A 27278-nucleotide genomic window follows, 5' to 3' on the forward strand; every position below is an offset into this window, starting at 1 on the left:
GTCACAGAGAGAGAAAGAGAGGCAGAGACACAGGCAGAGAGAGAAGCAGGCTCCATGCACCGGGAGCCTGATGTGGGAATCGATCCCGGGTCTCCAGGATCGTGCCCTGGGCCAAAGGCAGGCGCCAAACCGCTGCGCCACCCAGGGATCCCAGTTTCATAGTTTCAAAGTATGTTTCCACTAATTACAACAGGAAAAATAACAATTACACTGTAATAAAAAAAAAAAAGTTAAATTGAGTGATAAAAATAAACATTATCAATAAGGGACTTTGTATACTCCAGATATTACATTCTAAGACAGACACATCACCATTTATGTAGTATTCCAGCCCAAAATGCATAACCTGAATCTAATCATGAGGAAATAGACCAGACCAAATTGAGGGACTTTCTAGAAAATAACTGGTTTGTACCCTTTAACAATGTAAATGTTATGAAAGACAAAGAAAGGCTGAGGAACTGTTCTAAATTAAAGATGATTAAAGAGAAACCTAAATAAAAAATCTTAATACTGAACTGGATCATGTGATGGAGGAGAAAATTTGTTATAGGAGATGTAATTGGGACAAATGATAAAATTAGGTTGTAAAGTATTCTAACAGTGTTAAGTGTCCTGAATTTGATAGAATACTATGGTTATGTAAAACAATCTACTTGATCTTAAGAAATACACACTATCAAGTAGTATCAAGTATCATTTACTAATGACAGTGGTGTCTGCAACCTACTCCCAAGTGGTTCTGGTAATAAATGCACATATACACGAGCAGAAAGAAATAACTAAAGGTAGCAAAAATTTAAAAACCAATCTAGGTAGAAGAGAGTAAAATGTTTAGTACCATTCTTGCAAGTTTCCTGTAAGATGGAAATTATTTCAAAATAAAAACTTGAAAAAAGAAGGGAGACATATCAAAAAAGAACACAGACACCAACTTGAAGGGGCCACCACTGGCCAATATTTAAAGAATAATCACAATTTCAAAGTATCTCCCCAGAAATTACTTATTAATTTAAAAGGAAAATAACTTTTTACAATGAATAAATCTGCCAGTTGCCACCTTGACTAAAGTTGACCAAAGTTAATGTTACTCATAACAAAACAAATGAACATCCTGTACTTCCTGATGTTATGCACTTAGAAGTACATAGCTTCACTCTGTACTGCTACTACCAAAAATACAAAACTGAATCTAATCATGAGGCAACATCAGACAAACCCAAACTGAAGGACATTCTAAAACATGGCCTGAACTCTTTAAAAAATGTCAGTGTGATTTAAAACAAAGACTAACTGTTCCAGATCAAAGGAAGCCAAAGAAGGATAATAACTAGTTAGAAGACACTAATCCTAGATGAGATCCTAGGTCAAGTTTTTTTTAAAAAAGGCTATAAAGAGAGCAGCCTAGGTGGCTCAGCAGTTTGGCGCCACCTTTGGCCCAGGGTGTGATCCTGGAGACCTGGAATCGAATCCCACGTCAGGCTCCCTGCATGGAGCCTGCTATTCCCCTGCTACTCCCTCTGCCTGTGTCTGCCTCTCTCTCTCTCTTTCTCTGTCTCTCATGAATAAATAAAATCTTTAAAATAAAAAAATAAATAAAAAATAAAAAGGCTATAAAGGGACCTTACTGGGATAAATAGAAAAGTCTATTTGACTGCATATTCAATAAGAGTACTGTAGCAATGTCAAGTCTCCTATATTTGATAATTTAACTGTGGCTCTTAGGAGGTAACTAAAATATTTAAGGGTAAAAGGTCATATCTGTAAATTAACCTCAAATGATTTACCACTAATAATATGTGTATACAGAAAAAGTGATAAAGCAAATGTATCATAACATTAAAAACAGGTGAATCTAATGAAAAAGTTATATGGGAGAATATTATATACTAGGCTTATAACAACTCTAAGTTTGAAATGTTTCAAAATAAAAAATGAATAACAATACATCATCATTCCCACTATCAGAAATATCGAAAATGTTATCTTGTATTTGGAGGGGGAAATCTGTATAAATATAAAAGCACACACACATATATACTCTCTCCCACACTTTATTACTTTCAGATACCTCTCAGGGGAGGGGGGATATATAAACAAAGAGTCCATACAATGAAACAATTAAAGACACGGAAGCATTAAAAAACACAAATCAAGGTGACAGAGCCAAACATATTAATATATACTAAACTTCTATATTAAGTTCTCAAAATGGGTCAAACGTCAAAATTGAACCATAAAAGGTCACCATCACCATGAAAGTGCACCAAAAATTTGCCAAATTTGAGGAATACTTGTTCCTCTTTAAAACAAAATGGTGCCTTAAGACAATTGCAATACTCAATTCCCACTTTCCATCTAAGATTTTAAGTAATCTCTATACCCAAAATGGGGCTCAAATACACAACCCTGAGATCAAGAGCTGCATGCTCTACCCACTAAGCCAGCCAGAAACCCCACCACCTCTCTTTTTATTGGCACTTTTTAAGGCAATATACAGAAAGTTCAACTCAAAAGACTTTTTCTGACAAATGATATACCACCTAAATCAGATAATGTTCAAGAAAAGGGTAGCTTAATACAAGGGAACCAAATCATTCAATGCAGGATTTAACATTTTTCTTCAAAGAAGAAATTAGACTCACTTCTTTTGGAGTGTGATTATCAGCAATTCTCTGACCTTCAAAGAGAAACCTGAGTGAATTCATTGGAACTCCCTAAAAAAGTAAAAAAAGAACAAAAAATCAAAACATATATACGCGCACACACACACACACACAAATCTTAAAACATATACTAGGAACTTTGATGCACAAAAAGCAAGTATGAAAGCTTCAATAGAATGCATTGAACATAAAGCTAGATATATCTATTCCATCATAATTACCATTTGTTGAGCACCACTTATTTGCTAGGCCCTCCCTATACCAAGTATTTCACATATATAATCATAATGTTCATCGCAACAACCCTGGAATGGTAGGTACTATCACCTTACCTTCATTTTACAGCTAAAGAATCTAAGGCATGGAGAGGGCATATAAGCTAGACAGCAATTTAAGGCCCAATGTGTTCCTAAGCTTATGCTCTTAACCACTATTCTATCCGGATTCCTCTAAAATCTCTAAGCTAACATTAAAGATAAAATCAGAAATTGGATGAGCACTCTCACTAGTTTCCAACCATACAAGCATAATTAGTTTTAAACAAAATTAGTTTTAAATCACAGAAATTTGGTAAAGCACAGGAGCTAGCCAGGTAAGGTACAATGAACCTGTGATGACATGGACTTTATCTTATCTTGTGTTGGGGTCAAAGAAGTTTCTATAGAAACCAATCTATAACATCAAAATGTAAAAATGATTCGATAAATATTTATATACTTTTCAATCTCTATCGGGTAAGTCTTACATATTTCAGATAAATGAAATTTCCTATTCCTTGTAGATAAGTAAATAAAAAGATTATCAAACCTCTGTGAAGCATAAAAACTTTTTCTAAAGACTATAAAGTATACTCTGAAGCATAAATGAGAAAGTTGGAAATGATTCTAAATTGATATTTTTTTTTTAACTCCCCAAACCTAGCACCTTCATCTTGGATCAAAGTTTAGTTTTCACTTTAGCATTGTGATTTAACTCTTTACTTTGCATTGTTTTGCCTCAATAATCAACTCCATCATCTATAGATGGGGTGAAAAGACTAGGTGCTATGAGGATTAAGTGACAATGCCTCTCAGTGCAGAGTGCACTTCCCTGTGAACATCTCCATTTTAGCTTCCAGCAATATTATTAAAATGTGAACTAGCTGAACCCCTATTAATCGAATATTACTGAGTTTAGCAACTAACATCAAAAACAGAGACAGAAATGTTTGTTTTACTTAACACCTAAGTGATCTCTTCTCTTCTGGCAGAAATGATTTTTATTTTATGCTGGTTACAAATTTAAACTATAAAAAAGCAAACCTTCTAAAAAAAAACCTGTATTATCTAAGTTAATATCATGTAATATGATTCCATTATTAAAATCTTAGTTGTCTCCTATATATACTAATTTCAATTACATTTTCTATTTCATTAATAATGATTAACATTTATTGAGCATTTTTAAGTCTCATGTTAAGAGCTTTGTGTAGGTCATCTGCATGATGTAGGTAATGTTCCCACTCTACTAAGGGAGAAACAAGGCATATAACTTGTCTAAGACCCCACAGTCAGACAGTGGTAGAGACTGACTTTCAATCTAAGTAGATTAAAGGAATTCGTTATTGCTCTAATAAATTGAGCTTACGAAGACCAGAATTTGAGAATCTGTATAAACAAGCCTCCTTTATGATTTAAAAAAAAAAAAAAAAAGAAAATCCCTTGATGTTGAAAACAGAATGCAATTAGCAGTAATCTGTAGTACTATTTACAAAGATAATATTAGTACTTAAGTTTAACATATGGCTAACCAGGCATGATTAAAAACAAGGAAATTTCACAGTGATCACCAAAAATCGCCTTTACTGTTCTATATGCTGGTGAGCCATTAAGATAGAAGCATTCATATATCTATCTTTACAACTCTGAGTTGCTTTTCAAAATAATTCCACATACCTTATGAATTCAAATTTTGAAATGGGCCACAATGGGAAAAACGCAATTAAACAAGGTATAAGGAGTTTTCTCCTTGATCTGCTAATGGTGAAAATAATAAAAGATTTTTCTTTTGACAATTTTCTTTACAAGAAAAATTAATGACATATAAAGCATTGTATTTATACCATAACATACAAACCTGTCTTTGACAGTATGATTCTTTGAGTTTCTTGAGATGTGTTGTCATTTTCACTTTGAAGTGAATCTCACTGCTATCCTAAGGAGATAAAAGAAAAATAATTATCCCTTTGTGTAAACTATTTGCTCTGCTTGAAACAAATCATTTAATTACACATAAACTACAAATAGAAACATAAACCCTATCACTTATACTTCCACCAAAATATATATATATTCTTTAAGATTTTATTTATTTATTCATGAGAGACAGAGAGAGAAAGAGAGGCAGAGACACAGGCAGAGGGAGAAGCAGGCTCCATACCCGGAGCCCAATGTGGGACTCAATCCCCAGACTCCAAGATCATGCCCTGGGCTGAAGGCAGGCGCTCAACCGCTGAGCCACCCAGGCATCCCCAAAATATTCTTTTTAACATTCCTAACAGAGTTTATTAAAACACTCTAATCAGGAACATCTGGATGGCTCAGTGGCTGAGCATCTGCCTTTGGCTCAGGGCGTGGTCCTGGAGTCTGGGGATCGAGTCCCACATCAGGCTCCCTGCATGGAGCCTGCTTCTCTCTCTGCCTCTCTCCCTATGTGTCTCATGAATAAATAAATAAAATCTTTAAACAAAAACAAAAACACTCTAATCATCCTCAAAGTTACTTCATGTCCATTTCAAAAGAAACTTAATAAAACAATCTGTCTTGGACGTTAAAATTAGCAGTTTATTTTTATTTTTTTTTAAGATTTTATTTATTCATAGAGACAGAGAGAGAGGGGCAGAGACACAGGCAGAGGGAGAAGCAGGCTCCATGCAGGGAGCCCGATGTGGGACTCGATCCCAGGTCTCCAGGATCACACCCCAGGCTGCAGGCGGCGCTAAACCGCTGCGCCACCAAGGCTGCCCAAAAATTAGCAGTTTAAATAAAAGCATGTATGTCAAAGAATGCATTCCTTCATAATTGCATATCTATTCTATTTTCAAAATAAAGAAAGTTGAACTACCACAAACACCCAAAAGCAACTGAAAAACAAAAGTACCCCCCTCACACAACTAAAGTGTTGTTAAAGGTGGCCAAACCTACAAAAGAGACATATATATCATAAAATAACAGACCAGAAACTCATTTTTGTCAGAAAGTCATCCTAAAGAGTCCTGTTTCTATCATATGAGTAAAATGAATAAGAACCTGAGTGAGTCAAATTGATTTATAGATCCACAGATTCTTTTCTTCTACCTAGACTGTCAAACTATCAAGCAACCATCAGAAAACAAAACTGGTAAAATTTCAAAGCCAATCCTTATAATTACATATCATATTCCCAAATGCATTTTAGTGGAGGTTGCACATTTATAATTCGTATTTTTTTCTTTTTTTTTTTAAGATTTTATTTATTTATTCATAGACACAGAGAGAGAGGCAGAGACACAGGCAGAGAGAGAGGGAGAGGCAGGCTCCATGCAGGGAGCCCGATGTGGGACTTGATCCTGGGTCTCCAGGATCACACCCCAGGCTGCAGGCGGCGCCAAACCGCTGCACCACCGGGGCTGCTCCGTTTTTTGCTTTTTTTTTTTTTTTCTTTTTGCATGTTTATAATTCTTGTTTGTGACTATAAAGAAATACAAATTCTCGGAACGCCTGGGTGGGCTCAGCGGTTGAGCACCTGCCTTCAGCCCAGGGCATGATCCTGGAGTCTGGCATCAGGTTCTCTGCATGGAGCCTGATATTCCTTCTTCTAATGTCTCTGCTTCTCTCTGTGTCTCTCTCATAAATAAATAAATAAATAAATAAATAAATAAATAAATAAATAAATAAATTCTTTAAAAAATTATCTTCCTATGGATAATTTCACACAAATAGATGATATTTCTATAGCATACTTCATGCCATACGCTAAAATTGTTTCCAGATGCATTAAAGGCCTAGCATTTAAAAAAAAAAATTTCTTTTTTACCATTTTCTCTTTTGAGACTTTTTTCCCTAACCTTGACACCGAGAAATCTGTATTCTAAATCAAGACTTTGGCCTAGAAGCCACAGAAAAAGGACACTGATAATTGATAACTCGTCACTCCACAGTTAAGGGATACTAGAGAAAATATTCATAACAGATATTGACAAGAAAAATCAAGAGAACAAAGAATTCCTACAAATCAGTAATTCTTAAAAAGGTAATTCATGGCATAGGACATATATATCAATGGCATAGAACTGACAGCCTAAAAATAAAACCACATATATCTACAGTCAGTTGACTTTTTACAAGGATGGCAATCAACTCAATGAGAAAAGGACAAACTTCCAACCAAAAGTCTGGGACAAATACAAAAGAAAAGTTAGAATCTATCTCAAACCCACACAAAAAGTACTCAAAATCATCAAAACTTTAGTGTAAGAACTTAAAACCCTAAAAAATTTTAGAAAAATCTGTAAGAAGAAATATTTCTGACCCTGGATGAGGTAACAGCTTTTTTTTTTTTTTTTAAGATTTTATTTATTTATTCATGAGAGACACAGAGAAAGGCAGAGACATAGGCAGAGGGAGAAGGAGGCTCATCGGGCAGGGAGCCGATGTGGGACTCGACCCAGGACTCCAGGATCATGCCCTGGCCGAAGGCAGACACTTAACCAGTGAGCCACCCAAGTGTTCCAAGGCAACAGTTTCTTACATATGACTCCAAAGCCACAGCAAGAAAAGAATAATTCACCAAAATCAGAAACTGTGCTGCAAAGGATACGATACCCAAGAAAGCAAAAAGACAACGCAAAGATGGGAGAAAATATTTGCAAACCATCTATAAGGGTCTAATATCCAGAATAAATGAGTTCTTATAACTCAAAAATAAAAAGAATAATCCAATTCAAAAATGGACAAAAGATCTGAATAGACATTTCTTCAAAGAAGTACAAATGGCCAGGAAGAACATGAAAAGATGCTCAACGTTATTAGCCATTAGGGAAATGCAAATCAAAGGCACAATGAGGGGTACCTGGCTGGTTCAGTTGGAAGAGCATGTGACTCTTAATCTCAGGGTCATGAGTTCGAGCCCCATGCTAGGTGTAGAGATTACATATATATATAGCACAATGAGATACCAGTTCACACACACCAGGGCAACTATAATAAAAAATGATAGAGGGCACCTGGGTGGCTCAGTGGTTGAGTGTCTGCCTTTGGCTCAGGTCTTGATACCAGAGTCCTGGAATCAAGTCCTGCATCGGGCTCCCCACAGGAGTCTGCTCCTCCCTCTGCCTATATCTCTGCCTGTCTCTCTGTATCTCTCATAAATAAATAAATAGAATCTTTAAAAGAAAAAAAAAGATAACAAGTACTAGCCAGAACATGGAAAAACTAAACTTTCACACACTGCTGCTGGGAATGTAAAATTTTAAGATTTATTTTTTTTTTAATTTATTCATGATAGACAGAGAGAGAGAGAGAGAGAGAGAGAGAGAGGCAGAGACACAGGCAGAGGGAGAAGCAGGCTTCCTGGATCCCGGGACTCCAGGATCATGCCCTGGGTCAAAGGCAAGCGCTAAACTGCTGAACCACCCAGGGATTCCCTGAGAATGTAAAATTTTAAAGCCACTACTGAAGACAGTTTGGCAGTTCCTCAAAAAGTTAAAGTCCACTGTATTAGACCCAATAATTCCACGCCTAGATATATATCCAAGAGAATCAAACACATAAATCCACACAAAAACTTATACATGAATGTTCAGAGCAATGTTACTCATAACTAAAATGAGGAAACAACCCAAAGGTTCACTAACTGACAAATGGATAACAAACTGTGGTATATCCATACAATGAAATATTATTCAACCATAAAAAGGAATAAAATACTGGTTCATGCTGCAACTTAGAGAAAAATTGAAAATACACTAAATGAAAGAAGCCAGACACAAAAGGCCATATATCATACGATCCCATTTATATGAAATGTCCAGAATAGGCAAATCCACAAACAAAAAATAGATTAGTGGTTGCTAGGGGTTGGTGGAGGAGAGGAGAATAGCAAGTACTGCTAAGGAGTACAGCATGTCTTTCTGGGATGATGAAAATGTTCTGGAACTAAATAGTGGTAATGGCTGCACAGCATTACAAAAGTCACTGAATTATACACTTTAAATAGTGATTTTTGGGGTCCCTGGCTGGCTCAGCCAGTAGAGCACGCAACACTTAATCTTGAGGTTGAAGGTTTGAGTCCCATATTGGTATAGAAATTACTTTAAAAAATAAATGAATGTTGGGGACACCTGAGTGGCTCAATTGGGTGGCCAACTTTTGATTTCAGCTCAAGTCATGGTCTCAGGGTCCTGGGATGAGTCCTGTGTTGGGCTCCCTGCTCAGCAGGGGGTCTACTTGTCTCCTCCTCCCTCTGCCCCTCCACCTGCTCCCACACATGAACACTCTCTCAAATAAATAAATAAATAGTTTTAAAAAATAAAAAATAAAAATAAATAAACTCGAGGCACCTGGATGGGTCAGTCAGTTAAGTGCCCAACTCTTGGTTTTAGCTCAGGTCATGATCTTGGAGTACTGGGACTGAGCCCCAATCAGGCTCAATACAGAGTCTGTTTGTCTCTCTCCTCTACTCCTTCCCTGCCCACCCCAGGATCTCTCTCTCTTTTTCTCTCTCAAATAAATAAGTAATAAAATATTTTAAAATAATAAATGAATTATTTAATAAATAAATAAAATGGTGATTTTTATAGTATGTGAAATACTAAAATTTTTCAAAATAAGATAATCATAAACAGAAAAAGGATATACACATACAAAAATCTAAATGTAGTAGCCTACTACATCACAATGCCTACTTCACTTACCTCACTTCATCTCATCACATATGCATTTTATCATCTCACATCATCACGAGGGTGAGTACAGTAGTAAGATATTTTGAGAGAGAGATCACATTCACATAACTTCTATTACAATAGTTATAATTGTTCTATTTTATTATTAGCTATTATTGCTAACCTCTTACAGAGCCTAATGTACAAATTAAACTTTACAGAGGTATATATGTACAGGAAAAAAAACCAGTAAATACAGGGTTCAGTACTATCCATGGTTGCAAGTATCCAGTGGGTTCTTGGAATATATCCCCACAGATAATGGGGATTACTGTATGAAGATTCATTTCTCCAACAATTTTCAACTAATCTTAATTATCAGTTAACATCTCAAAAAAGGTCAATAAAGATACAGTACAAGGAAAAAGAAATGCCAGGAAAGAGAAAGGGGTCAGGAAAAGGGCTGAGAGGCCCTTTAAGGTTGGCCTTAGCTTTATCACTCAATAGCATTTACTATATTTGCCACTGAAGAGAAATGTTTTTATATTTGGAGAAATTAAGATAATCTAAATATGTCTAGCAGATCAATAATACACTATCAGTTTTTTCTAACTTCAACAACAGGTGCATATATAGTAAGTGAAAATGCCATTTTTATTCTAAAGATTTTAATTATTTGAGAAAGAGCATGTGCGTGCAGGAGTGCGAGGCAGAGGAAGAGGAACAAGCAGACTCCCCACTGAAGGGAAGTCTGACGCTGGCTGGATCCCAGGATCCCAAGATCATGACCCAAGCTGAAGTTAGACACTTAAGTGACTGAGCCACCCAGATGCCCCCAAAATGCCATTTTTTTAAAAAGATTTTATTTATTTATTCATGAGAGACAGAGAGAGAGGCAGAGACACAGACAGAGGGAGAAGCAGGCTCCACGCAGGGAGCCCGATGTGGGACTCAATCTGGGGTCTCCAGGGTCACGCCCTGGGCCGAAGGCGGCGCTAAACCCCTGAGCCACCGGGGCTGCCCCCAAAATGCCATTAAATAATTTGCTTTTTAAATAATTTTTCCTGTGTCAGAAATTACACTTTAGAGAGTTAAACAAGAAAAATAATGAAACTCACCTGTCCAATGACTTTGAGTTTAATGTATTCTCCTTCCTTCTTATCCCCCAAGTCCTCAGTTGAAGGTTTTGCCTCCTGAAAAAAAGTACATTTACAGATAAAAGTTCCTATATGCTATTTTAATTACTTTTTTTAATGAGTACCCACCACTCTCAGTACAAAATCTGCACTTGAGAATATAAAGAACGTTTTCTCTGCTACATCTATTAAGCAAAAAAAAAAAAAAAAAATCCTAAGTCAATTACTGTTTCAAACACCAACGCACTAGATATCAAGAAAAAAGAAAAGAAAAGAAAAGAAAAGAAAAGAGAAAAAAAAAGAAAGAGAAAAAAAGAAAAAGATCTCTTTTATTGTAATATCCCTACAGTAATGGTTCTTAAACCTCCCCACACATAGGAATCACCAGAAGGACTTAACAGCCGGCTGGGCCCCCACTCCCAGCTTTTTACCCCATAGGTCTGGGCTAGGGCTGTAATTTGCATTTCTAACAAGTTACCAATTGTTGCTAATGCTGCTGGGCAGAGGAACAACCTAGAAACCATTACCCTCAGGTCAACTCCTATTAGTTTGAAGAAGCTCATTCTCCATAAATCCTTAAACATTCTGAATTCCAGATTCTCTTCTCATGGCCTATCAGGAGAAGTTAACTCCAACTGCAAAACTGTACCAAGAAACAAACTGGGACGCCTGGGTGCCTCAAGCGGTTAAGCGGCGGCCTTCGGCTCAGGGCATGATCCTGGAGCCTCCGGTCAAATCCCACATCGGGCTCCCGGCAGGGAGCCTGCTTCTCCCTCTGCCTACGTCTCTGCCTCTCTGTGTCTCTCATGAATAAATAAATAATATCTTTTAAAAAAACATGTATTAACTATATTAGCATAAGCAATATCTATTTGGGAAGGAAAATTAAAGAGCATATTGGCCTAATGTGCTCTAGAGTCAAATCAGTTTTACATCATCTACTTATTTTATCTGAAGCAGTCTATTCAATTTTAAAAGATTAGGCTTGGGAGACGCCTGGATGGCTCAGTAGTTGAGCTCTGCTTTCGGTTTAGGGCGTGATCCTGGAGTTCAGGGATGAGTCCCACAGTGGGCTCTCCGGGGGAAGCCTGCTTCGCCCTCTGCCTGTTTCTCTGCCGCTCACTCTCTGTGCCTCGGATGAATGAATGAATGAATGAACAAACGAACGAACAAACAAAGATTAGCCTTGGCTGAAAAAACTTAGGGGAATAAGTGTAATAAGTAAAAAGTACAGAGTAGGCAGGAAAAGGAAAGAGGAGACAAAATTCAGAGAGAGAAGAGGGCTATAAAATAATTTCAAATGAAGAGATATTGAAATGAAAATGAATAGAATAAGTAGTTAATTCCATTAACTACTACATTAGCTACTAGTGGCTACATTTCTTAGCCACTAGTAGCTAAGAAAAGCAAGCCGTTTTACTAAAGGAGGTAACGTGGATAATTTCTCTCAGTAATGTTTCAAAAGTAGTAGCTTTCCTGTGTACCTTACCTTAGTTTGACCACAAAATTAGCCACTTATTTAAATATATACTCGTTTGTTCAAACACATAATTTAAGAATATAACCAACTATATTGTATTTTACAAGTAAAATAACAGAGCCATATTACCTGTGTAACTCATGCCAGTAACTTAAAACTAAAATTCTTCAACATTCAAAATTTAACAGAACATATAAACTACAAGGAGCTTTTAACTTTAAGATACAGGATAGAGTCCACGGAAATGCTTAGACAACAGAACTGACTTTGTTAGTGTAAATCCTTGCCTGTTTTTCATTCTGCAGTACCTTCAACATTTGCTGACTACTGCATATTAGGGTAGCAGACAAAATGAACCTTTAGTGAGACAGTATTTCACCTGAAAACTAGAAGAATGTCCTCAGTCTCACCACCACATTTCTATGAATTTATATTCATAGTAAACAGTTGCTTCTTCCTTTAAGTATCTAGAGAAGGTAAGGACAGCTTATTCCATGCAGTGAAGAGCAATAAAGAGCAATGAAACCGAGTTCTCTTTAAAACTGAGAGGAAAAGGGGTGTTAGGAAGCTATTGTTTGAATTAAAACAAAGGAGGAAAACCCTCACCCAGCAGCAATTCATCAGCACAATGGGAGTGATTTTGCTCCAGTTTCTAAGATAGCTATAGAGGCTACTCAAGGACAAAAGAGTTCCTTCCCCTCCTCCGATCCCTCGTCCACACTGCTTTTCTAAAAAGCACAGCTTCTCTAATTGCACAACAACCTCTAGCAAAAAGCATTAATAGCTCCCAGTACTTTAAGGCCTAGAAGCAAACCCCACAGCACCCAATTCAGTTCCTCCATTACCAAAGTCAAGTCTCATTTTTCCCTCACCACTTTCTTTACAAACCTGAGGATTCAGTTAAACTGGACTATTTGCTGTTCCCTCCAATATGTCTACTAGCATTCTTCCACCTTCAGCCCTCTGTGGTCTCTGTTTCCTTTACCTACCTAGACTATATATCCTCCCTGAACCTCTCCTGAAATCACCTCACATCCCACACATCATTTGAAGACCAGTATTTAAAAAATACTCTTCCATGGGACACCCGGTTGTGCATCTGCCTTTGGCTCAGGTTGTGATCCCGCGGTCCGGGGATCAAGTCCCACATCCGGCTCCCTGCATGGAGCCTGTTTCTCCCTCTGCTGTGTCTCTGCCTCTCTCTCTGTGTGTGTGTCTCTCATGAATAAATAAAATCTTAAAAAAAAAAAAAAAACTCTTCCAGGAACCAAAGCACCCCCCAACCTTCCAACTGGGACTAATATTTTCCTTTACTGTTCATATTTGCAATTTATTCATATCTTTCATGGCATTTATTCTCAATTCTAAAATATTCCCTCTGCAACCATCTTCTCTAGTTGTTGTCCTCATCTTTTTCTTCAAACTTCTTAAAAGAGAACTTAGCATTAACTGTCTCCACTTTCACCCTTAACCCACTATAATCTGGTTTATACCTTACCATTCTACTTGACACTGCTCTCACCAAGGTTACCTGTTCGACTCCTTATTGCTAAATCCATCAGACAACTTCAAGTTTCATTTTTAATTCTAACGCAATAGACACTAATGACTTCTTCCTTGGAAACTCTCTACCTTTGGCCTCCAAGATTCCATTCCCTCATCTTGACTATTTCCTTAAATGCTGGGGTCCTCTGGATTCCATGTCCTCAATCCTCTGCCTTGTTTTCTTTTTTTTTTTTTTAAAGAATCCTTTTTTTTCCTTTTAATTTTTTATTTATGATAGTTACAGAGAGAGAGAGAGAGAGAGAGAGAGAGAGAGGCAGAGACACAGGCAGAGGGAGAAGCAGGCTCCATACACTAGGAGCCAGACATGGGATTCGATCCTGGGTCTCCAGGATCGCGCCCTGGGCCAAAGGCAGGCGCCAAACCACTGTGCCACCCAGAGATCCCCTCTGCCTTGTTTTCTTAGATGACCCATGATTCCAACTACTTTTAGGTACTAATGACTCACAGTCATCCTCTCCAACTGGACAATTTTTCTGAGTTTTACACTCATTTATCCAAGTACTTGACCATCTCAACTCTCGATGTCCCATTGGTACCTGAATATAAGTATCTAAAATTGAATGCATTATCTCTAACTCCTCTGTTAGTTTTAACTCCCCTTCTGAAAATCACAATAAAAAACAAAAAACAATTCATCTTGGATTCCCAATTGCAATAAATGGTTACCGTACAGTCAAATGCCCAAAACAGAATCTAAGTGTCATCTTTGGCTAGTCTTCCTCTCTTAAATCTCACACTGGATCATTCAACATTCTGACAATGTTATCTCTTGATGGCTCTCAAGTTTATTCTTCTCCATTCCACTGCCTTATGTCAGATACTCATTGTTGCTCATTATCACTGCAACAGATTCCCCCAATCTTCCTCCCTTCAATTCTCCAAACTAACACCAGAACCATCTCTCTAAAATGCAATCTGATTTGCCCAGAATCTTCAAGACAGAATGTTAAGTTCAGCTTCCTTAGCATAACACTGATCCTTCATGTACTGGTCCCTACCTACCAATTTAGTCTTACTCTCCTACCTCTCATGCTAATAATAGCCTTTGCTCTAGCCATATTGAACTATCTACAATTCCTTACACATGACACCCTCTATCTTATCTCCACCATCTCCGTACACGTTAATCATCTCTGCTTTCTTAACCTACCTCCCTTTCAATATCACTCAGGCATCACTTCCTACAAAATGTTCTCCAATCACTTTCTGCAACATTCCAATAATGCTTACTTTTCTCTTTAATAACCACACATTTGCGTATCTGTATCTTCTACCAGATTGAGATCCTCACCACTATACTTTTTACTCTTCGCTATATTTCTGATCAAGCACAATGTTAGGTACTTTGAAAATATTCAATATGTTTGTTAAATAAATTAATGTTTTCTATGATAGTTTTGTCTTGACTTGGGAGAGGACCCAAGTTTTTTCATCTTTATAATCTCTATAATGCCAGGCAAATACTAGGCAATAATTTAAAGCTTGTTGAATTAACATTATTTTCTGTATCATACCACAAAATCTTACTAATGCTTCATACTTCTACTATATACAATAGTCAGTCCAAACAAAAATCCTTTCAGGTTTTTATATTCACAGTTGGAAATAAAAGATAATTCACTTCAATTGCATAAGAACATGTGAACAACTAGGATATGGAATTTCCAAAAAAAAATCATATCCTAGTCACTACATTTTGGTGATCTCTTCTCAACTCTGAAGCACCAGGGCAATGTCATGTGTACCATTTGTTTAATAGCTTCATGCTTGCCTAATACAGTCATCCAATTTTCCATGTACTATCTTTTTTTCTTTTGACTAGTCTGAAAAATGAGAAGATCTTGAACAAAAAAGGCCAAAGATCGTCTCCAGTGTTCTCAGTGTCTTTTGTATGTCTTCTTTCCTCCTCTCCCCTGAAAAAAGCAACCAATACAGAATGGTATGGCACACTAGTTACAAAACAGTGAAAGCATTCATTCAGCACTGGGTCTGGGACACTAGGTCATCAGAGAAAACTGAATCCCAGAGAGGGCTGGATGATTTGATTGGAAAGGAAGAAGCTGGTAATGGAAAGAAAAGTAACTATATGTACAAGATCAAAGAGAGGAACCAAAAGCCTCTAAATTTTCAGGTCTGTCAGCCAGGGCCTCAATCATGGTAACTGGAATGGTAAAGGAATTTATCAGGCACCAGGCACTATCAACTCTTCTTTCCAAGACATAGAGGGAACAGCGTGGAAATAGAAGATGGCCGAATTTGGAAAGAGAACTAGACTGGAAAGAACAGAAAACCCAACAAATGTACAAAATTCATGAGAAGAATTTTACTGTGCCATTTCAAAGTCAAAAGAACAAGAACTTTGCTTAGAAGTATTGGCATTTGGGGCAGCCCGGGGGGCTCAGTGGTTTAGCGCCACCTTCAGGCCAGGGCATGATTCATCCTGGAGACCGGGATCCAGTCCCACATCAGGCTCCCCGCATGGGGCCTGCTTCTTCCTCTGCTTCTCCCTCTGCCTGTGTCTCTGCCTCTCTCACTCTCTGTGTCTCTCTCATGAATAAATAAATAAAATCTTAAAAAAAAAAAAAGTATTGGCAATAAAAAGAAAAAAAAGGCGGCGGCAGCAGCTTTGGCAACCAGTATGTTGACTACTTAATCACATGAAGGGAACATCACACTTAACTACCTCCAATCTGTCAATGACCCTTCAGCTATACAAGAATTGTTCATTCTTGCAGGGCTGGGGGATGGGTATCCTAGGGAAACCCCAGAACAAAGATTCTCATTTGATGACATTAACAGATCTGTTCATTATGTAAGGTGTAATAATAATATTATTTAAAGAAAAAGTCTTTCTATTTAGAGATGGAGATTTACAGATGAAACTGAAAGATTTACAGATGAAATTATATAATGTCTGGGATTGCCTTCAAAATATGAGGGAGAGGGACGCCTGGGTGGCTCAGCGGTTGAGAAACCTGCCTTCAGCCCAGGGAGTGGTCCTGGAATCCCGGGATCGAGTCCTGCATTGGGCTCCCTGCATGGATCCTGCTTCTCCCTCTGCCTGTATCTCTGCCTCTCTCTCTCTCTCTGTGTCTCTCATGAATAAAAAATATATATAAGACATATGTATTATATATATATATATATATATATTCCATATTCCTAATGAAGAAAGTTCAATATGGGTAATTAAGTTGGGTAATTATAATACTTAACATCTGTTACTAAAATATTCAAAACCCAAATTACAATAAAATTACAATCCTAAAAACACAAAATACACATGCTTTCAGCTTCATGCTGTGTACATTTAAACTTAAGACACAGTACTAGAGATTTGGAATGGAACCAACCAGACTTAATTTCAAGGCTTAAGTCAAGCTGTCCAGACTCCAGATCTTTTGCAAATTTATATTCAACCCTAGAATTGGGGTTAAACACTAGATATGAAATTTCTCAGGAACTAAAAATTATAATTGAAAATCTCACTGGTTGTGTAAACTACTCTTTGAGCCTAGACTATGGACCTACGCAAAGCCAAGAACAAATGGCTTGACTGCATACAAAAGTCTCAGCAAACAGATTTAGAGGTATGGCAGACATTGTTAATTACCTACCCAACATCCTTTTTCCCCCTTTTCCTTATACAGTGGAGCCTAGATTTGCCCAGCTTCTCTTATGGCCACATGACATAGTGTCCGCCAAGGAGATAAAAGGTGATAGACTTTTTGTTGGCACCTACTTTTTCCCTTTACTCCATCCCTTTCTCCTGCCTGGAACAAAGACACAAAGTAACCTCTTTATGCCCACAGGAGACAGGCATGAGAGTGAAGACATCTGTTATGGATGGGGGAGAAAGGGGTATGAAGGCATTGTGGAGCTGTCTTAGTAGCCCTGAACTACTTATGTCTAGACTTCTTGTTTCATGAGAAAAACTGAGACTTATTTAACATACTATACATCAGGTTTTCTGTTACTCAACCCAAAGGAAATCCAAACAGACATAGAAGGTGCTGTAAATAGGTATCATTTGCCTTATATTAAAAACAGAACCTAGAAAACTACCTCAATATACATCAAAAACAGAATGGATAAATTGTGGCACAATCACACAATGGAATACAATTTAGCAATGTAATTTAACAGCGTACAACTACACACAATATAGACAAATCTCCAAACAAGGCTGAACAGAATAAGTCACACACAGAAGTATACACCATATGACTCTATTTACCTAACGCTGTAACGGCAAACTAATCTAATTAGTAGTCAGGGCAGTAATTCTTTTTTTTTTTAATAGTTTATTTTATTTATTTTAAGGATTTTATTTACTTATTCACGAGAGACACAGACACATAAGCAGAGGGAGACGCAGGCTCCATACAGGGAGCCCAATGTGGGACTCCATCCTGGTCACATCCTGAGCTGAAGGCAAGCACTCAACCGCTGAGCCACCCAGGTGTCCCAGGGCATTAATTCTTAATCTGTCTACTGGCTGCACGGATGTGATATCACTTTGTGAAAATTCAGCAAACTGTACATTTATGTGCACTTTTTTTAAAAGATTTTATTTATTTATTCATCAGAGACACAGACATAGGCAGAGGGAGAAGCAGGCTCCCCACAGGGAGCCTGATGCAGAACTCAATCCCAGGACCCAAGGATCACAACCCGAGCCAAAGGCAGACTCTCAACCACTGAGCCATCCAGGCATCCCATTATGTGCACTTTTTGATACATATATTAATCTTTGGTGAAACCATGAAAAATCAGTGGGCCTAGATATTGAGGACAGAGGCCAGCAAACAGAACTCCACTTTTGCTTCAGATTCTCATTAGCTCAGTAAAGGGTAATCAAATGCAAAAATAATGGTCAAAAGAAAAGTGTAATAAATACAACACATCTTTAAATAAACTGAAGTTATGTGGCAGGAATATTCACAATTTAAACTGTAAAAGTAGGGCAGCCCGGTGGCTCAGCGGTTTAGCGCCGCCTTCAGCCCAGGGCCTGATCCTGGAGACCATGAATCGAGTCCCACATCAGGCTCCCTGCGTGGAGCCTCCTTCTCCCTCTGCCTGTCTCTGCTTCTCACTCTCTCTCTCTCTCTCTCTCTTTTTCTCTCTGAGTCTCTCATGAATAAATAAAACCTTTTTTAAAATAAATAAATAAAAAATAAGTAAGTAAGTAAGTAAATAAATAAATAAATAAATAAATAAATAAAATAAACTGTAAAAGAAAGGGGGCACCGTTAACTGGCTGAGTTAGAAGAACAGGCAACCCTTGATCTCCATGTCATGAGTTCAAAGCCCACATTGGGTATAGAGATTACTTAAAACAATTTTTTTAAATTTTTTTTATTTGTTTATTTATGATAGTCACACACAGAGAGAGAGAGGCAGAGACATAGGCAGAGGGAGAAGCAGGCTCCATGCACCGGGAGCCTGACGTGGGATTCGATCCCGGGTCTCCAGGATCGCGCCCTGGGCCAAAGGCAGGCGCTAAACCGCTGCGCCACCCAGGGATCCCAAACAATTTTTTTTTAATTTAACTATAAAAGGTGCTCAATAATATATGTGTGAACACACCACATGACTTTTAAAGAAGCAGAGTATTAGAAAACTACCTCCCCAAAATCACTTTACAGAAAATTCTTAAATGGGATACTAAACCTATCTTAGAGAAAATTATCCATAACTATCTCAATGTCCTGGAAGTAAATGATTTGATCTTAAAGTTACCAGGTCTAGTGATAATAGAAATAAATATCAAGAAGGAATGTAAAAACATCATAAAAGGAAAACTATTCTGACAACCAATCCTTCCTCAATAACAGAACATCATGGAGGCTGAAAGAGGAGGAGAAGATACCAGCTGCTTCAAGTTTTTGAGGCAGCCTTCCAATTTAGGGCCTCTGAGGTGCCTAGTACATATTGACATTCAATAAATACATGTTAAATGAATGAATCTGAACACTCATTCCTTCAAAAACTTACTAAGTATCCAGTTACTGTGCTACGCACTTCAGGAAGAAAGGATAAATAAAGCCTGATTCCTGACCCTCAAAAGCACTCTAATAGAAAAAGACACTTAAGGGCAGCCCCAGTCGCACAGCAGTTTGGCACCACCTGCAGCCTGGGGTGTGATCCTGGAGACCCAGGATCGAGTCCCACATCGGGCTCCCTGCATGGAGCCTGTTTCTGCCTCTCTCTGTGTCTATGAATAAATAAATAAAATCTTAAAAAAAAAAAAAAAAGAAAAAGACACTTAAGTAAATAATTATTGTAACATTATATATAAAAGCTACAGTAGAAACAGTCTCAGCTTTGCTGGCTGTATCCTAGTCAATGAGGTTATCCCAGGCTCTACTGTTGCTAATATAAAAGAGACATTCTAACTGCTAAGGAGGCTAACAGGTATGAAGACATATTTGTCTTTATAGTTTGAATCTGAACTACTCAGCTAAACTTCATGAATACTCCAACCTTAACAATCATACTCAGTTTTCAAAATACTATTAAATATTGTTTAGGTGACATTTTATTTGCAATGTTTTATTATAACCTATATGTTTGCAACATCCACTAGCAGCACCTTATATATCTATCAGAGAGAAGAGACACTGTATTAATCCTCTCCCAGCATTCCAATGGAATGCTCACTGTATCGCTAACTACATGCTCAAGTCATAGCTACAGTTTACCAATCTTACTATGTGATATAAATAGTAGTATACATAATTATAAATTCTAATAATTCATCATCTTCTCCTGCTATCTCAAGCTAACAGTTGGTAAGATCAGTAAACATCAGCAACAAAGAAGATATAAAGAATATTGCAAGGAATAATGCTATCCTGACAGAAGAAATACCATTAATGTGGTAAAAATAACCATAAATTCTTTGTTACTCTTCCTATTGAGATGAAGCCTAAATGCCGTTCCATTGTTGACTAGTTAATAATACTATATTGCATATTTGAAAATTGCTAAGAGATTACATCTTAAGTTCTCGTTACAAGAAAAAAAATTGTGTGGTGATAGATGTTAACTAGATATACTGTGGTGATCATTTCACAATATATACACAAATATCAAATCTTTATGCTGTATACCTGGAGCAAGACGGCGACCTGTCTGGGTGTCCTTTCCACTGGGGGTTCTTCCCTGACTTTGAACTTCGCAGGATTCTTATTCATACTTGAACCTTTCTCGTCACCCCCTCCTCAAAGCATCTCTTGTGTCATTCGAAAAAAGCTCTTCAGACCTTAGACCAAAAATCACCCCTTTGAGGGGGTGGCTGTGGGTGCCAAGAGTAAAAGGGACCCGCTGGTCAATGCTGCTGGTCAATTATATTCCCAAAATAAATAAATAAATGCCTCTCCCTTGAATCTGGGCCGGCCTTAGTGATCTGCCTAACCAACAGAATGCAGAGGTGACCTCCAAGGCTACGTCCTAGGAAGCTTGAGGTTTCCACCCAGGGTTCTCTGGAAACATTCACTCTCTTGTTAGCCGAGCTGCCACAGATCAATATTCTGGAGTCCCTATGCTGAACAAAACACATGATGAAATCACTCAGAGAGGCTCTGGGACTTTATGAAGAGCCCATCCATTTCAGCCCCCTACCATATAATCCCAGCTGAGGCCCCACACACCAAGGAGCAGTGGTAGGTCTAGCCCACAGAACCCTGACCAAATTGCAGATATAGGAGCAAAATATAAAAGCGTTGATTTAAGTCACTAAGTTTTGGGGTTTTTTTTTGTTTTTTTTTTGTTTTTTTTTTTTTTAAGTCACTAAGTTTTGAAGTAGTTTGTAAGGTACCAACAGATAACCAGAATTACACAATGCTTCCAAATCCTTGACTAAAAGAACATGAAAGAAAATCATTCAGACTCTGAGGTGGGGGTGGGGAGAGTGAACCTGCTCACAACAGATTCAGTTAGAATTTCAAGTAAATCAGTCACCCAATTATTACAAATTAACAGACCTGAATTAAAGAGATTAAGTTCATGCTGCCTTTAATGATTTGGGCATGGGAGAGAAGCTTGGGGGACCACTATAAACCTGAATATAGGGAAAAAAGGGAAAATATTGGAACAAATTACCCATACCCATTCTGATAGTAAGCTTCTGGTTCTATGTAAGTGCTCAGATTTGCTGCAAGGTGAGATCAGGTTAAAGGAGAGCACCCAATGAGATCTACTACTGGTTAAAGGCTAGTCTTTATTCTTTCTGAGGGATCATGTACCTCTGATGAAAGCTATGGGTCCTTTCTCTCTTTAAAAAAACAATAAAAATAATAAATAAAACAAATAAAAAAAAATGCATGTACAAATACTCACAAAACACTCCATATAGTTTCAATGGATTTTCAGCCCTTAGGGTCCATGAACTTTGGGTTTAGAACCCAAAGTTTTAGAGGGTAGCCCGGGTGGCTCAGCGGTTTAGTGCCACCTTCAGTCCAGGGCGTGATCCTGGAGTCCCACATCAAGCTCCCTGCATGGAGCCTGCATCTCCCTCTGCCTGTGTCTCTGCCTCTCTGTGTGTGTGTGTGTGTGTGTGTGTGTGTGTGTGTGTTTGTGAGTGTGTCTCTCATGAATAAATAAATAAAATCTTTTAAAAAAAAAAGAACCTGTTTTAGAGGATTATTCAGTAATGGTTCACAAATCCACTAGATAATGCTGGCATTGTCAGAATTATAACGAAGTATTTCAAATTCACAAAACAATATTTTCACTAATCAATGGAGAATCCAGCAACTCAAGTCTTTATTTTAATGTCCACCTATTTTTAAACCTAAAATTCAACTGCAATATCTTAGCACCAAACAACCAAACAACAAACTTCTGAGCGGTGCCTCAGAAAACGCATCCTTCTAAAAGAACTTGGTTTAAGTTAATACTGTCTTTTAGGGACAGTGGTTGAGTCTCATGCTGTTGATACTGCAAAGTAATAACTTGAGATTCTTACTCTTGCTCATAAGCCTCTTAAGGGTAAGAGTTCAGCTTCACACCACTTTACATACTTAACACCCAACACTGAAATTGTACTGGATCTTGATTATTAATAATGTTGCTGGTCAAACAGACGGGAGCAACAGTTCTCAAATTTTTTGGTCTCATGACTCTTTTACACTCTTAGAAATTATTTAGAACCCCCTAAAGCTTTCATCAGGTTGGTCATATTTATAGAGATTTACAGTATTAGATACTGAAACTGAGAAATGTTTTACGTTTCATTAATTCATTCAAAAGTAACAATAAATCCATTATGTATTAGTAGAAAACATTTTTATTGAAAATATTTTTCAAAACCAGTGAGAACAATACTACTTTGCATTTTTGCAAAGCTCTTTAATGTTTGGCTTAATAGAAAGCAGCTGGATTTTCACATCTGCTTCTACACTTCAATCTGTTGTGATAGGTCATGTTAGTGTCCAGAAGACATCACTGAACACTCCTGAAAGAATGAGAATAAAAAGACAATTCCTAGTATTATCATGAAAATAGTTTTGACCTCGAGGACCTTCTAGAAAAGCATCTAAAAAACATCTGGCCACCTGTTCGGGTACTAAGTCCCTTATTTCTTCTTTCATGTCTCTCTTAATGACAAATTCAAACTGGAGCAATAAATTCTACAATTTAGCTTGTAATTCTTTCTTTACATTGCTCTTTCATCACGCTATAGTACATTTCAACATGCCTCCTAACATCAAAATAAAAGGCTGATGAAACTAAGCATTTACACCTGTTCTTTCCTCCCTGGTAACCAAGTAAACAACTACCCAGGGACATACTTATAACTCCCATACCAATTTGGGAATTAGTCTAGACTGTTGGTTAAGAAGATCCATCCAAAACTAATCTAGATTATGGTTAAGATTCAAAAATACCAGTGTACATTTGCCTCGTAGTACAAATCCACACAAGCCTCGCTTACTCTCGCCAAGTGTTACTAAACTGAACCGAGTTAGAAGCCTGGGGAGTAACTGTGTCAAACTGAAAAGTTCAAGTGCATTATGGAGTTGAATGAAAAACAAGTCTTCCAGATAACTATCACTAAACAAACAAAAGATCCAAAAAAGACTTTCAAAAGTTAGTCATCTGAGCAAACAAAACGAAGTCCAGACAAAAACGTTATGAATCAAAAACTAGCCATAAACGTGGTTTGACTAGAGAAGGGTGAGGAAGAAACTTACCAAGCAAAACTGAACACTGCAGATCGCGTGCAAATCCCAAGTAAATTCTTGATGCTAACGCTGAGACGAAGCGCTCTGCCACAATAGCTTTCTGTGAATATTATGCAACTGCTCTACATACACCCAAGTTTTCCCCATCCTCTCCCTCAAAAGTATCGGCTTGAGGTTAATGCCCAGATCAAACGCTTTCTGTTGCCTTAGCAGTTTCGCTCTACTTTGTTTCTCGGTTATTCTGAGTGCTCTCTTACAACTGGAGAGTTGCGGAACCAATCCCGAGTAAGAAATGGGAAAGTACAAGAAAAGAGGCGACAGCTCTGCACCACCGCACGGAAAGCCTCAGCGGAGCGGCGACGGCCCTGCCCTAGCAGCAAATCCAAAGAGGAAAGCGCAGCTTTTTAGGTTCCCAGCAACCCCAGACGCCTCCCGCCCCCCACGCCCCCACTCCTGCACTAGCTCGACACCGAGAACCGAAAAGTGGAGTCCACCCGCTTTTCAGGGCCACAGAGCCTCCCGGGCTGGGATTCTCTCCCGTTACATAACTGGGCCTAGGGCCCTGCTGCTGCACCCGGTCCCCGGGACAGGGAGACGGACGTGCTCCCCAGGGACCCCTCTCGGGGAGGTGGAAGCTGGCTCCTGCACCTGGTCGACCCCGGAGAAAGAAGGGGGGAACGACTCGAGGGAGGCCTCCGTCAGAGACGCCGGGGCACAGGGGGTGATGAGCAGGCCCGGAGAGGAGCAGGGCGGCTCCCGGAGGCCCGCGGCAGGCCCCGGCGGCTCCGACACGAGTCCACCGCGCCCCCCCTCCGGCCGAGGCCCCACCGGCCGCCCCCTCCCCCATGGCGCGCTCCCCTCCCCCGCGTCTCCATCCCCGGCTCCAGCCGAGAGGCGAGCGGACCGGCGGAGAAAGGCCTCGGCCACGGCCATCGGACCGCTCCCGCCCCGGTACCTGGTCAGACATGGTGACGGCGGCTTCACCCAGGGTCTCCGCACCGCAGCGGCCTCGGGTAGGCAGAACCTCGCTCCGGGGTTTACAAATCCGTCTCTCTTCCCCACAGCACAACACCGCGGCTGGAGGGACTTCCGCTACGTGTCGCGTCACTTCCGCTACGCGTCCCGGGAGGGGGGGAGGAAAGGCGCGGCGGGAAAACGGGGGGAGCGGGGGGGCGCGGAGGTGCTTCGCCGGCCGTCGCTCCCGGCAGTTCCCACAGGCTCCTCAGCTCCGTCGAGGCCTGGACCTGTCGCCTCCGTCCGAGCGTCGCCTCCGGCGGAAATGTCCCGGCCTCCCGCCTCGGTGTTTGGAGACTGACGAGCAGCCGCCCCCCCGCGCCTCCGGCACCCAGCGCGCCTTTGAAAGCTGAGCCGAGGTATTTCTGTCGTCTCTTCCTGGCCTTGCTCGTCAACTTCCTCAGATAAATTCGACGGGGTTCTAGTGCTGTTGACCTGAGAGCTACCTTCTGGTTAAGCGGCCTCCCCGCCTAACACGTGACCTTGATTTTTATTCAGAAAAGCAAAACAAAACCAAACGACCCCATGGGACACAATCTGGATGGCTACGGATTAAAGACATTCTTGGGAAAGTTTTTACCCGTGGGGAAGAATTATTAATTAATTAATTAATTAATTAATTCAGACCCTGGAATTAATGGCTGTGAGATAAAGAATGGTTCTTAGATGACTTCTGTGAAATACGGTGGTCCTGTGAGCATCAGGGTAGAGGAGAAGGATCTAGACCCATGAAATAGAATTGAGGTTCTGGAAATAATAAACCCTCACACACATTAATTTTTCGACTGGACTATCAAGACAACTTAAAGGTGAAAGATACGCAACAAATGTTACTGGGACAACTGGATAATCACCCACAACACACTGAACCCAAGTTCGCTACCTCACAACATACGAAAAATTAACTTTACATGGATCAAAGTCCTAAATGTAAGAGCCAAAACTGTAAAACTTAGGAGATGGGGTACGTGGGTCGCTCAGTGAGTTAATGAAGGGACTCTTGATTTTGCTCAGGTCTTGGTCTCAGGGTTGTGAGATCAAGCCCCGTCTTGGGCGGTCTGTGCTCACCATGGAGTCCGCTTGAGATTCTCTCTCTCCCTCTATCCCTGCCCCTCCCACCTTCGTGCACCTTCTCTCCCTAAATAAATAAATAAAATCTTAAAAAGAAAAGCTATTAGGAGAAAACATAGGCATAAATCTTCTTGACCTTCGATTAGGCAATGGATTCCTAGATATGTTGCAAAAGAACACAAGCAACCAAAGAAAAGTAAATAAACGTCATCAAAATTAAAAACTTTAGTCCTTTGTGTTGAAAAAAATAGAAAGAATGAAGAAAATATTTGCACATAACATATCTGATAAGGATCTAATATTCAGAATGTATAAAGAACTATTACAATTCAATCCTAAAAAGATAAATAGGACAATTTTTAAATGAGCAAAAGATCTGAATACACATTGCTCCTAAGAAGATATGCAAACGGATAAATGAATGTGAAAAGATATGCAAACGGATAAATGAATGTGAAAAGATGTTCAATCATTAGCCATCAGAGAAATGCATATTAAAACCACAATAAGGGGCAGCCCCGGTGGCCCAGCGGTTTAGCGCCGCCTGCAGCCTAGGGTGTGTTCCTGGAGACCCTGGCTCTCTGCATGGTGCCTGCTTCTCCCTCTGCCTGTGTCTCTGCCTCTCTCTCTCTCTCTCTCTCTCTCTCTGTGTCTCTATGAATAAATAAATAATCTTTTTAAAAACAATAAATAAATAAATAAATAAATAAATAAATAAATAAATAAATAAATAAATAAATAAAACCACAATAAGGAGTTCCTGGGCAGCTCAGTCTGTTAAGTGTCTGTCTTCGGCTCAGGTCATGACCCCAAGGTGTGAAGGCGCAGACTGGTCTGATGGCATCCAGGTGCCCTCTGCCCTCTGTGCCTATTCAGTAGTTCCCTACTGAAGACTGGCGAGCTCAACCTGCCGAGCAGCCTGGTCTGCAGCTCCCACTGCTCAGGCCGCTGAGTGCGTTGGAATAACTACTGAGTGGTCTTAAGTTGCTCTTTCACAAAGGCAAACAAATGGAAAAAATGTTGACAGAAAATAAAGTTTCTAAAAGTCAAATAAATAAAAATAAGATGCTTTGGAAAATATTCTGACAGTTCCTCAAATTGTTATAGTTGTCATGACCCAGCAATTGTATTAGATATATACTCAAGAGAATTGATAAGATGTCCATACAAAAACATGTACACAAAAATTCACAGCTGATAGCAAAAAAGTAGGAACAATCCAAATGCCAACGGCTAACAAATGGATAAACAAAA

General features: G+C 39.0%; 2 protein-coding genes across 3 annotated transcripts in view; one reads left to right on the forward strand and one right to left on the reverse strand.

The window, feature by feature from the left end:
• The window catches only part of KIAA2012 (uncharacterized protein KIAA2012 homolog), a 130067-nt gene extending 113817 nt beyond the window's left edge, over positions 1 to 16250 (forward strand). The window contains exon 23 of one of the 2 annotated variants that reach the window (XM_038585384.1): positions 15572 to 16250. The gene's annotated coding sequence lies outside the window, so the exon portion shown is untranslated. Of the gene's footprint in view, positions 1 to 11299; positions 11487 to 15571 lie in introns of those variants that run through there. The other variant, XM_038585386.1, reaches the window with a different exon arrangement.
• The window catches only part of SUMO1 (small ubiquitin like modifier 1), a 29152-nt gene extending 4148 nt beyond the window's left edge, over positions 1 to 25004 (reverse strand). The window contains exons 1-4 of the mRNA NM_001252263.1: positions 24895 to 25004; positions 10686 to 10760; positions 4782 to 4859; positions 2646 to 2717 (exon numbers count right to left, since the gene is read on the reverse strand). Coding sequence (NP_001239192.1) covers positions 2646 to 2717; positions 4782 to 4859; positions 10686 to 10760; positions 24895 to 24906 — 237 coding nt within the window. The 5' untranslated portion in view covers positions 24907 to 25004. The remainder of the gene's footprint in view (positions 1 to 2645; positions 2718 to 4781; positions 4860 to 10685; positions 10761 to 24894) is intronic.
• Between the last annotated feature and the right edge of the window lie 2274 nt (positions 25005 to 27278).

This window comes from Canis lupus, chromosome 37 (assembly GCF_011100685.1).
Source record: "Canis lupus familiaris isolate Mischka breed German Shepherd chromosome 37, alternate assembly UU_Cfam_GSD_1.0, whole genome shotgun sequence".
In the NCBI taxonomy this organism is placed as follows: domain Eukaryota; kingdom Metazoa; phylum Chordata; class Mammalia; order Carnivora; family Canidae; genus Canis; species Canis lupus.